Source organism: Lontra canadensis, unplaced genomic scaffold (genome assembly GCF_010015895.1).
Source record: "Lontra canadensis isolate GAN:19392208 unplaced genomic scaffold, GSC_riverotter_1.0 scaffold35, whole genome shotgun sequence".
In the NCBI taxonomy this organism is placed as follows: domain Eukaryota; kingdom Metazoa; phylum Chordata; class Mammalia; order Carnivora; family Mustelidae; genus Lontra; species Lontra canadensis.
The window spans coordinates 15233121-15245662 of record NW_022631029.1 but is presented as its reverse complement, the minus strand read 5'-3'; the positions used below and the strand labels follow the sequence as shown (position 1 = coordinate 15245662).

Here is a 12542-nt window from a genome sequence, read left to right as displayed (position 1 = left end):
TTAATGAGTGAGGAGAATCAGAACCTAACAGGAGTTTAAGAAAAGTTTCAACCCTTTTCTTACAATAATCTTTACTTATGTTGATTCAAAGAGTTAACTTCTGGATCTGGATAACATCCTTCAATTTTATCTCTGGATCTTTCAAAACTTCTAAGGAGACTTTGGAAGTTCAAGTGTTAAAAATATACCCCAGTATGATGACTATCTGGAATGTGTGCAAGCACTAAAAGCTGTCAAAGAGGACACGAGTTAGTACCACTCAGACTGTGAAAGCCTCTTTTCTTTTCTCGTTTCAACCAACCAACCCACCTGCTCATCATCTCAACTTTGCTTGAGAGGCAGGGAGGCATCTCCTATTCTGATCACATTACAACTTCTCTTGACATACTTACTAATGCCACCTCCTTCACTTTCCTACTGAAATCTGTCATTCTCCTTTACCTATTTACATGGTGTACAGAGCCTCCAGTCAAGAGTTATATATACATATATATCATTTATATATGACATGTGTGTATAGTTGTATATAATTGTGTAGTTATATAGTTATACTACACAGAGATACAATACAGCCCCCAAAAAAGAAAAAAAAGCTATCTGTAACAAAAATTTGAAAAAAAATCTAATAAATAGCATTTGCTGATTGGAGCCAAGAAATCCAAAGCAGGAGTCCTCAGTTAAATGGTAATCAACATGATCAAAAGTTGTTTGACATAAATCCTAACTAAGCTATGATAACATTTTCAGAACTCCAACTATACAACATCATGCTGAAGTCCGAAAACTCATCTGAAACCAAATTTTAACCTAAAGGACTTATCGGAACTTTTCTAAGAAAATTCTGACTATCATCACAGGACTTTAGATGACATTTATTAATGCAGTAAATCCCCTATTACTCACTAAGCCACTAATCACCCTTTTATGTACTCTGATTTTAATATCTAGACTCTAGATTAAAATATTTATCATACTAGTTTAGATAAAATGCAAGATTAATATAAAATATATCTGTATGACTTCTATAAAGGCATTTTCTAAGATATGAGAGAAAAGTCTTTTAGAGAGTATATGTAAAAGATTTGGATGATGACACTTTTAATACTTCATTACTTGAATTCAGCCCCTTGGGAATTCACTTTGCCAAAACTATAAAAGATATCACTGATAATGCAAAAAGAATCAGATACATGAGCCTGGGGGAGAGGTGAGGCATGTCTAAGATCCCAAACAGGGCTGCAGAAATATAAAGAAAAGACAGATACAGAAACAAAAGAGAGAGCTGTGATACTTAATATGTGGTTTATTTACACATGAGTTTTCTATAAATTTTGATTTTCTATACTACCTGTGCTGTCCAATATACATGCTCAATACACATGTGGACTGAGCCCTGAAAAAATGGCTAGTTTGAATTGAGATATGTTGTAAGTGTAAAATAAATATATGCTGGTTTCAAAGACTTACCAAGGAAAAAATGTGAAATACTTCATTTATAATATTTTAATACTAATTACATGTTGAAATAATATTTTTGATATAGTGAGTTAAAGTAAATATGTTATTAAACATTATTAAAATACATTAGCAACACTTTACCTGTTTCTTTTTATATTTTTAATGTGGTTACCAGAAATTTTTAAATTATGTATGTGGTTCTCATAATATTTCTATTAGACAGTGCTTTTCTATACTAAGATATATTTGAATTATGCTTACCAGGTAAGATACAAAAAATTTATAGTATAAAACCTGTGCTTATAGCAGCTACTTTAGATTTAAGTAATTTCAAAAAATAGAGTTTACTAGAGAAAAGGCATTAATTTTAACATCCCCAGATATTTTTAAAAAATTCTCTTAAAACTATACTTGGTTCTCGCTCTACTATTTAAAGAGCAATTTTAGATAAAGTGATATCTGATAGCATATTGTTGTTACGGACTTTGGTAATACTAGAATGCTTGATAATTGGTTTGTAATAACAAATGACTCAGAACAGACTCATTCCAAAATCCACTCTGTATTAAATCTGGTATAATGATGCTTTTGCGCATATCAAGATATTTACTATTCCATTTCGTTAAAGACACTTTGTAGGTCACTCTCACACCACTCAATTTATCACCACTAAAAAACAATGATGGTAAGAAGTACCCTAAAGTATCCAAAATACCTTATTCAGTCTTAAATCAAGGAGTTGTCTATAACTATCCTCATCTCAGCAAAAAATTTTAAGCAGTAATCTGACAACTCTAAAATAGTACAAAGATGATTTACTGTATATAAAGGGATTCTCTTAACTGAAGGAAGAGTATGTTCCCAGCCTAAGTTAACACTAACATTATTAATAAATAACGTTTAAGTCAAAATGGTGATGAATTGGAATAAAAAGTGTTCATGCCAAAAAGAGGAAAAAATAAAAGCAAATAATGACAACAAAAAATAAAAATTCATTTAACAATGATAAGCTTTTAGAAGGTGAGGTTTAAGTCATTTTATATATATTTGTTAAGTATAATTAATAGAGAAATTAATAATATCAGTAATGAATATAAACTATACCTTTAATAAAAAATTCTCAAATTGAAACTCAAACTGGAATTCTAAAATGTAGATGTATTTTATAAAACACATACAGAATAGTAAAATAACTGATTAATGGCAATAACTTTTAATTTCGAGTTTTAAGATTTGTTACAGAATATATGTAATATTAGATCTTGAGCTTACAGCTCATTTATACACGATTACTTGAGCCTATCGTGCTGGTTCCTGATTAAAAGCCAACCACACAAAAACAAAAACAACAAAGTATCTCCTAACTTTATCAGAGTTGGCTGTGCCCCAAGGACTACAAAAATATCCCCCAACACATGAAAAAAATATTTAATAAGAAGTTCTGAGTGTTACCCTTGATATCTTGCACTAACTTCTATATAAAAGCTAAGATGAGAGGTACATAGTTTTATAAATGTGGAAAATAATTTTATTCATTCTGTGCTTCAAGCATCTAACACAGGATCTGGCACATAGCTGGTGCTCAGTTAAAGCTGGATGGGCGGAAATGGAGGAGGATGAATGGGGATCTTCCCAACTGAAAGAATGTACGAGACATATGGTAAAAAGTACCTCATGCAGTAACAGAAAAACCAAGAATAGCCATACATTTTTGGCAAGAGATAATGCAAGCTATCTAGAAAGAAGGGTCGCAGTAAACTAATCATTAACTAATAAATGATTTTTCAGATAGCAGAAATGACTGACTCTGTTTTTTCTGATTAAAGAAACAGATATACGGTATAAAGAAAGCAGTTTCTATGACATATCCAAGAGCTCAATGGGCTGTTAAATAAGCTCTTGGCCAGGTATGGGGCAGGGCACAAACATTAAAAATGGAAGCCCAGTATCCTCAGGAAACAGTACTTGATGGAAGAAAATCAAAGTAGAGTTCTTTGAAAAATATACTGGGGGAGAAAGCTATACTGTGTATATAAACCAATGCTAAAATTGAACTTTGTCATTTTTGTTATTTGAATAATTAAAATTTCCATATAACAAGGGATATCTAACCAAAAATCATAGCATTAAGAATTACAAAATAAAGGGAAGCTTTTTTTAATGCTGGGATTCAATGGTCTATGAACTGCATGCTTTTCATTCCAAACACTTAAAACCTTAAAGCACTGATCTCTCTATCCTGCTTAAATAGTAAAAGGATATCATGAAAGAAAAACATTTAAGTTTTTTACACTACCTTTTTCTGTGCTCCCATTTATTTTAGGTAAGAAGTCATCAACTTGTATCCCTAGGATTAAGACAGTGTATCATTGCCTTATCAAAGAAAGCGTTACTTTAAAACTGGTCTCAACTGTAACCATGGCATTTTGTATTCCTACTTATATTAACACAGTAAAGCACACTTTAAATTTGTTTTTACAAGAAGGGTTCAACGGGCCATTTCCTATTGACTCAGAGAAAAAGCTACAACTGCCCAGTAGCTTTCCAATGAACCTCAAAAGAAAAAGGGTCCTGCTCTGCGTGTATTTTCTTATTTAAATATCTCTAAGTAGAGCGTCTCAGATGCAGAAATTTCATTTATCTCTAAGACTAAACAATGGTGCCCACTGGTGGCAATCAAGCATATTTTTAAGGAAATTTTCTGAACGACTGTAGATACTTTATACCTAAAACATGAAATACCCTTTTAAAATAAGTACCCCATGAGAAAGTAAACATCAAAAATTCAATGATAAAATTCAGCTTTAAGTAAGAAACTGGGTGACACACCTACCTAAACTGCTGCATTCTTTAAGAGTTTTCTCCTGAAGATGTTCTAACCGTACTGTAAATAAAAGTCCAAGAAAAAGATATTTCACAGATAAAAGAAAAAAAAAATCAAATCAAATCAACTTCTGGATTAGGTAACTTACCTTGTAAAGCTGTTAGCCTTTCATTGGTAAAGTCATTATCAGCTTGCAAAGCTTCTATTTTTGCCTGGAGCTCCTGTTCTTTTTCTTCCATTTCATCTATTTTATGTTGTAATTCTTTTTTCTCAGCTTGTCCCTTCTGTTGGATTTCTTCTTGTTTTCCCTCTGCTACCTGTTGAGAAAGAAAAAAGAATTCATTTATTTCATAAAGTCTGAACTTGCTTTCAAAGGCCTAAAGCAGGACTGCTTTTATTCACCACAAACTTCTAAGGAGAATATTCAATATTATAGAAAATATTTGTAAATGTCAAAATAATGTCATGCTTCCCTATTACCTAGGAAAGAAAAACTTGTAGCAAGCAAACAGGCCTAATACATACAAGTAAGGGGGTCAAAATGAAAAACTCCAAAGTTTTCAAGAGGGAAATATGTAAGGTTTTCCCCTGAAATTACTATTGTTTAAATTACTTTGTAAGTTCTAAAATGTAATTTTCTCTGATATTTTAAACAAAACTGCATTTAGTTGAAAGAATGATGATCATTAGCATTTTTCAAAATGACCTCTGTTTAACAAGACCAATCTTTAAAACTATTACAGGTTCAACAACCACACAGAGGGGAGGTATGCCCTAGTCTTCTCTAACAAATATATGTTTTCTAGCCACTCATTCCATGGTTTCAATTATTTAAAGATGGGTCTTTAAAACTCAGTTATAACATTTAAGGGACCAACTTGACATTACTTATGGCTTCATCTGTCCTTATCCTAAATGCCCTATAGCTACAGGGAGCTGCCACCAAAGCAGTTAATAGCATCCCTGGAGGCTACAAGGGTCCATACAGATGACTCCAAGTTACTTCTGGGCTTGTTTCAGCACTAACATAGTTGGGCTCTATCCCTGGGGCTCCCCAAGGATAAGCAGATTCAAGTTTTTAAAAAGTCTAAGTATCTTGGGGTTTGCTGATTTACATCTACTTCCTGTTATGTATTAAAAGATACCTGTTGTGAAATACTATTTATTTCCATCCAAAGGAAATATGTCAGCTCTTATAGACTTTCAATTATCTGTGGCAGTGGGGTTTGGGCTAAATGGCACCTTTTTTTTACTGCATATTTCAACCATTACTAATTTTTATATCAACAGCTATTCAGCAATACCTAACCTCTTAATCTACCAAGTATGTTAAGGACAATTAACAAACTTTCAGGTTGAGTAAATACATACCTTTAATTTATCAGATAAATCTTTAATCTCATTAACTGCTCCATTATATTTATTGGCTAATTCTCTTAATTCTTCCTGAGTCCGTTCATTCATTTCTTTAAGATGTGTACATTCATCTTCAGTATTACTCAGACTTCGCTGTAATTCAAGTTTACAGATAACTGATTTAGAATAAATGCACATTCTAAATTCAACTTATAAAAAGTGTTAATTCTATGGGCTTTTCTAAATTATTATCTGCCCTGGCCTTTATTTAAAGATTAAACAACATAAGAATTTTAATTTACTTTAGGTACATGCTAAAACAGAAAAAACAACAAAAAAACTGAAAAACAAAACAAAACAACAGAAAGGGGGCAGGGGAGGAAAGAATGTTCCTTTTATATAACTACTCTTAAAAGGCCACCGGTTATGACTTTTAGACTTGAAAATATTTTAAGCTTATCAATTCTTGAAAGCAAGTTTAATACTATGCATAATCAACTTAGTAAGAAAATGAGAAGACTGCTAGCAATTTTCTTTCCTTGCATATCAAATCAATGACATGACAGTGAATTAGTTATGATGGGATAAGGTTATTATAGAAACTATTACTATAACATATTCTACAGTATATACTATATATAGTAATTTTACTGTTCAGTTTACAATGGGCATTTTAACTAAATCCAGTAACAAATAACTTCTGTGGTAATTTAGCAGCGGTTCAAAGGAATAACCTACATTATCAATTAGGTTATTTTTAAAGCAATGAGAATAACATTTTGATTGTTCCTAAAAGACCAAGAAAGGACCTCAGAGATATTTTCCCTTTGACCTCTAAAGTTAGACACAGTTTTCTTCTCCAGAGGCTGGGTAAATAAGAACAGTGGTAAGGATCTCCACCTTCCACTAACTATCCTCCACTGGAAGAAAAGCAAAACTAGGTGACAGGAGATCAATTCCCTCCAAATATCACAGTCCACTGTGTGAGAGGCCTAATCCTAAGCAGAATGCACATAGTAAGACTCCCTGATGAGGCTGTTATTTGTTCGGTCACTGAGTAGGAACCACAAGCACCAGACTCACATGGTTATGTTGAAAATTCCTAACAAGGAAAACAGCATATTATCCCTTCCCACTTCACAGACAGGAAATATTTCTTAGCTATATAATACTAAAGTTTAAAATGTCCTACAATATTAGCAATTTTAGGCTAAAAATTTTAAACATACTACCATTTTATATTTGTTAAAATGAAATACCTCAACTTCTGAAAGTTTTCTAACCACTTCAATTTTCTCCTGAAGAACCCGCCTCAGGGACTCTTTGGCTGTCGTCTCGTAGTTGTGTTTGTCCTCCTGTAATGCTATAAGTTCCTTCCGTAAACTATCTTCTGTTTGATTCTAGGATTAGAAGACATTTATAATTATAGCCACGTAATTTTTGTAAGTATTTACCATTTGGAAAAATAACACATTATGATGCTCTTTGAATTCTATACTGATGTATCTCCAAATAGAAATAATGTTGGCCCTGTATTAACTGAAGCTGTATTTAAAAGTTGCACTGTAAATTATGCCTTCACAAATATATTAATCCATACTTCCGATAGAAAAAAAAGTCTAAGGAAATAGAGAATTTCTCTCAAATGTACAAAATGAATTAAGTTGCCTATCTGTCATATTCTCTATAAGCCACAATATTTACACTTGTGGGTAAAAATAATCTATTACTTTCAAAGGGGCCAAGCATTTTAAAATAATGGTTAACCATTAGGAATAAGGAATAAGAGCACCCTGAAGAAAAAGCTGAGTCCAGTTCTGAGGCAGGAAATGTACAAGACGAGTCTGAAACACCTTGTCTAAAATGACAGCAGGAAGCTATCAGTTTGCTGGGGTTCTACCAAAAGGACTCAGGCACCAAAGATGGGAAAATTTGAGCATCAATAAGAACAACAAATGGAATAGTCTGAAACACATGAAATATATTAAATCTATGTTTGGGGAAAAAAAAAACACTTCATGGTCATTCTTTGGTGGATGAGAAGGAACCAATTTTAAAATCTAGTAAATAAATGGAGAAAATAACTTATCCTTCTTTTCCTAAGAAAATGACTTCAGGGTAACCAAATGGTTTATGAGGAGGAAAAGAAGTATTTATAGAAGTAATCCAGATAATAAATGAAGGAATAACAGAACTATATTACCACCATTTTTGCAAGCCCTAGTAATGGATCTAGCCAAGAATCATCAAAGATTGCTAATATCTCAAAAGAAAGACAACTAGATAGTACGGTGCCTTCTGGTGAAAGTACACAATACTATTCATGAAGTATTGCTGGCAAAAAAAAAAGAGTTGAACCTAAATTAGATCAAATCTCTAGATCAAACTACCAATTTATGGTGTGGGAGGAGAGCTAGAAGAAATGTTTAAATAACAATCCAGACTGAGGGAAATTATAGAGGACAAATGACCCAGTTTCTCCAGCAAATATCAACTGTGATAGAAAACAAAGAAAGAGTTGTATATAGGTATTCAATACACAATTCTTTCTTCTTACATGTATGTTTGAAATTTCCTATAATGAAAAAAGATTTGAAAGAATGGTGAAAACATATAAATGTTTTAGCATGTACACAAATGACAAAGAAACAAGCTACATAAAAAACTATGCATTTTTCGTGCATAGTTTATGCATTTTTCTTTAAGGATCTTTACTTGAGATTAATACTTACTTTGGAGCATGCCTGTAATTGGTTTCCCATAACTTCCAACCGTGATAAGAGTCTATCTTCATCTATTAAAGCCTGTTGAAAAATTAATTTAAATCCCAGAGTAATTAAAAATTTACACATATCAAAAAGGTTGCTACTGCCCAAAAAAGATATAAAATCATAAAACTGACCAACACCCATTGTAAAATGCTACATTTCCAATGTTTGGTCATTCAGAAATAACTTTGCCTTTGCCTGCTAAAAAATTTCACTTTTAATCAACATCTAAGGGATATTAAACTATACTTAAATGCTTCTTGAATATAAAGGCAAATGGAATACCTGCCAACTGGTATCTGAAGCCTCTTGGGTGATGGCTAATAGCCGCTGAAGTGTGGCTAACTTCTGTTCCAACATCTGTTCCCGATGTAAGGCCTCCTAATAGTACAAATCACAAAAGAGATTTTTATAAACTCAGCATGATGCTTGAAGAAAAATCCAAGTACATTCTGAAAATATTCTCATTTTACATCCCACTTTGTATCTTATTTTCAAACCTGAAAAATCTACCGTGTAAAATATATATAAGCCACATCACTTTAGTCCTATTTCCTGGACTGTTAAGGGTTCTGAGCCACACTTTCCCCTATTAACAGAAAGTAAGTGCCCTATTTTTGTTTTCCTTTCACTCATAATTCACAAGCATTAAAAAAAGAGGAAACCCAGATTAGAAGAATTCAACAAATGTTATTAACCCTCCATTTTACAAATAATCTATATATAGATATCTTTGTATATATCTATATATGTGTGTATATAAACACACACACACAAACATTTTAAAATATATATACATATCTTTCAGAACAAATTTCAAACTAAGCCAAACAATCTAGTCAGCAGCAAAGATATTTCTTAATGGCTTAGCTGTATGTGTATGACATCTAAAATAGAAATGTCTTTTAATTTTCCCTTTTAAGAATGTTATATATGTAAATATATATAAGGAGAGACACTACTTTGCAATCTCTTGCATTTTCAGGTTTTCTGAATCTTTGTGACTATATACTACTCAGCATCAATCAAATATGGCAAAAATAAGTAAGAGTCCACAAATGTAATTAAGGGGTCAAGGAGTTATATAACTATTTGGCAATTCCAAAGGGATATTTTTACAGAGAAGGACGTTGGCAAGCAAATCCTTATCTCTAGGTCACTTGTTAACATTTGACAGCTGTTAAGAGGGTCTCCTTCACTAGAAGTCAAGGTGAAAATGCTCACACAGCATTCAGCTGTGGTTATGGCACATCTCTAAATTTCACTTTCTTCTATTCCTGTCATTAGCCAAAGAAGAACACTTACTACCCTAATACCTCTGGAGCCACTTCAAAAAAAGTACACATTTATTTTTTCCCACATCCTTGATAAATAATGATTAAAGAAAATCTGATCTAATTATTACTGGTACCATTTTTTTAATACAACTCTAAAAGTATAGATTAAGAAATCTAACAAAAGTTAGAATCTAACACTTAGACTAGTTGCCAAGTTTATTTTAAGCTCTTTAAACATTCCTAATATCCAGGAAATTACATTAAATGCTGCAAAAAGTTTTACTTAAAAACAAACCCACCAAACAATCACTACTTCCACTAGATGGTGTAATTTCACCTTTTTAAACTCAATTCCATTTAGAGTTTCATTATTCCATCAACCATATCCTAACAAAAATCTAATACTTTCAGGAATGGCTTTTAGTGCTAAGGTATGAAACTTATCTATTCTAGTTTCTACTCAAAAGTTTTACAATTTACATTAGAACTTTAGCAATTCAAAAAGATGTATACAGAAAAGATAACACAGTATAATCTTCTCTCAAAAAAGAGAAAAGGACAGTGAAAGATTATGCCCATTATGAATATTCAAAGAACGGACAAAACTGGAAAAAGTACTGCAGTGAGTTAGGGAATTAGACTCACAGTCCATGATGACTAGTTACTATTAGTGTACAGCCTCAGGAAATCCATTTTACCTATGTGAGCCTCATATTTCCCATGTGAAAATGGAGATTATCTATATAGATTCATTTTTTCTTGAGAGTTCTGTGAAGCACATGCTATTATACCCACATCATAGATGAAGAAAACAAGGCTCACGAAAGGGTTAAACAACCTTCCCAAAACTTCTGAAGTTAAAGCCACAGACTAAGTCCAGGAAATTCTGGCTAGAGTCTATGCTTTCAGACATTCTACTAAACGGCAAATGTGTAAAACAGCTTTTCTACGCACCATTACATAATGCCCAGTGGAAGGTAAGATCTGATTAATACTCTGACAATTTTCAGACTTGTAAATTCTTAACGGAGGGAGAACTGCTCTTAGTGATTGGTTCTTATAAAGGAATGTAGGAACCAGGATACTGGTTTGATCTTATCAGTTTTAAAAAGCAAGTGGAGACCTACACATGTAGAATGATTCACCCAAAGTCAGAGAACTCAGTAGCAGAGCCAGGATAAAAAGTTTAATCTCTTAATTTCTGATCTAGGGTTTTTCTTCTACCATGCTCCCTCACCAGAATAATAAGAACAATAATCCAGCCCAAATGTCCCAAAATCAAGAGGGGGGAAAAAAAAAGCCCCGTATTTCCTTTATGGAAATTTCTATGGCTCTTTAAATCCATTATTAACTTCGGGAGCCCATTCCATGTATCTGCCCCATCAAAATATCCTTCTACAGATCCAGCAGCATAGCATAGTGTTCAAGGGTGGACACTCTGAGGTCTGACTGTCTGGGTTCAAATCCCAGCTCTACCACAGAGTAGGAGCATAATACTGTGTAAATTATTTAACTTTCCAGGCTCTCAGTTACTCCATCTATAAAAATGGGAATAAAATATGTACCTTATAGGATTATTCTGAAGAATAAATGAATAGAGGTAAACTGCTAGAGTCTGGCATATAGTTAATATATATTACATTATATTATATATATTATAATAATTTATTATAATTATGTATTATATTATAATTTATTATATTAATGTATATATTATATTATTTATTATATTATAAACTATCATTTATAATAAATGTACTATTTATTATTATATATTTATATTGTATTATACTGGTTATATATTATATTACATTATATATTATATATTATTATACATATATGATCATTTGCTATTAATATTATACTGAGCAACCAAGATCTCTCCAGGTTTAATTTTATTTAAAAGTCATCTATGAACTATTTTGAAACTTTCCCATACTGAATGAAAGAAATACTTCTCTTGTACGGAACCCTATCTTTTTTAGACTTAATAATCCTGATTCTTTTTTTTTCCCCCCCCAGATTTTATTTAGCGCACAAGCATGGGTAGCAGCAGGCAGAGGGAGAAGCAGGCTCCCCGCTGAGCAAGGAGCCCAATGCGGGACTTGATCCCCAGACCCTAGGACTGTGACCTTAGCCAAAGGCAGATGCTTAACTGACTGAGCCACCCAGGCACCCCAATAATCCTGATTCTTTTTATCCTCTCTTCATAAGACCTAGTTTTAATCCTTTTTTTAACTTTGAGAGGTATTTCTTTTATATTTGTATCCAGTCAATATTTCTTTAGCCTGTATTTGTGAACTAGCAAAATCAAATCTAAGTTGTTTAATTCTACTTTTAAAAACTAAGAATTTTCAAGATTTACTTTTACCTGTAGATACTGAGAAAGCTGGAATAGTTCCTGAGAGTACATACTTGGAGTGTTAGCAGCAACCTAGAAACAAAGAACATAAGTACCAATAGTCACACAAAACATTTATAAAAGACATTAAAGCCAAACCAAGTCCCTGAAATGTCCATTTACCAAAATATGCAAAATAAAAAATATTTTTCAGCTTAACAAGTTCCTTTTGTTTTCAAAATATATCTGTCTCATGCCTAGAATTTGTAAATGGTATTATTTTTTGCTGACTAGTCTGAAATTTATAAGCAGGGTGGTGGAACAAGTACTACTCATGAAAACATTCCTTGATAAACCAAATCACAAACACAGCACAACAGCAATATTGCTCTTTCTTAATTCAGAAATAATACCTCCTAAATCAATAGATTTATAACTTATCCCCTTTACAATTCATTGTTAGATAGTTTTTCAATACACCAAGAAGTCACAATTCTTTTAGAAGTAGCCATCTTCAA

At 32.4% G+C, this 12542-nt stretch overlaps 1 protein-coding gene across 33 annotated transcripts in view; it reads right to left on the bottom strand.

Moving 5' to 3' along the window:
- SLMAP (sarcolemma associated protein) overlaps positions 1-12542 on the bottom strand; it is a 138950-nt gene that overhangs the window by 45230 nt on the left and 81178 nt on the right. For 11 of the 33 annotated variants that reach the window (XM_032868383.1, XM_032868386.1, XM_032868384.1 and 8 more), the window contains exons 5-12: positions 12055-12117; positions 8692-8787; positions 8371-8442; positions 6898-7038; positions 5654-5791; positions 4431-4599; positions 4292-4342; positions 3755-3805 (exon numbers count right to left, since the gene is read on the bottom strand). In XM_032868383.1, coding sequence (XP_032724274.1) covers positions 3755-3805; positions 4292-4342; positions 4431-4599; positions 5654-5791; positions 6898-7038; positions 8371-8442; positions 8692-8787; positions 12055-12117 — 781 coding nt within the window. The remainder of the gene's footprint in view (positions 1-3754; positions 3806-4291; positions 4343-4430; positions 4600-5653; positions 5792-6897; positions 7039-8370; positions 8443-8691; positions 8788-12054; positions 12118-12542) is intronic. The other 22 variants (XM_032868397.1, XM_032868407.1, XM_032868402.1 and 19 more) reach the window with 3 other exon arrangements.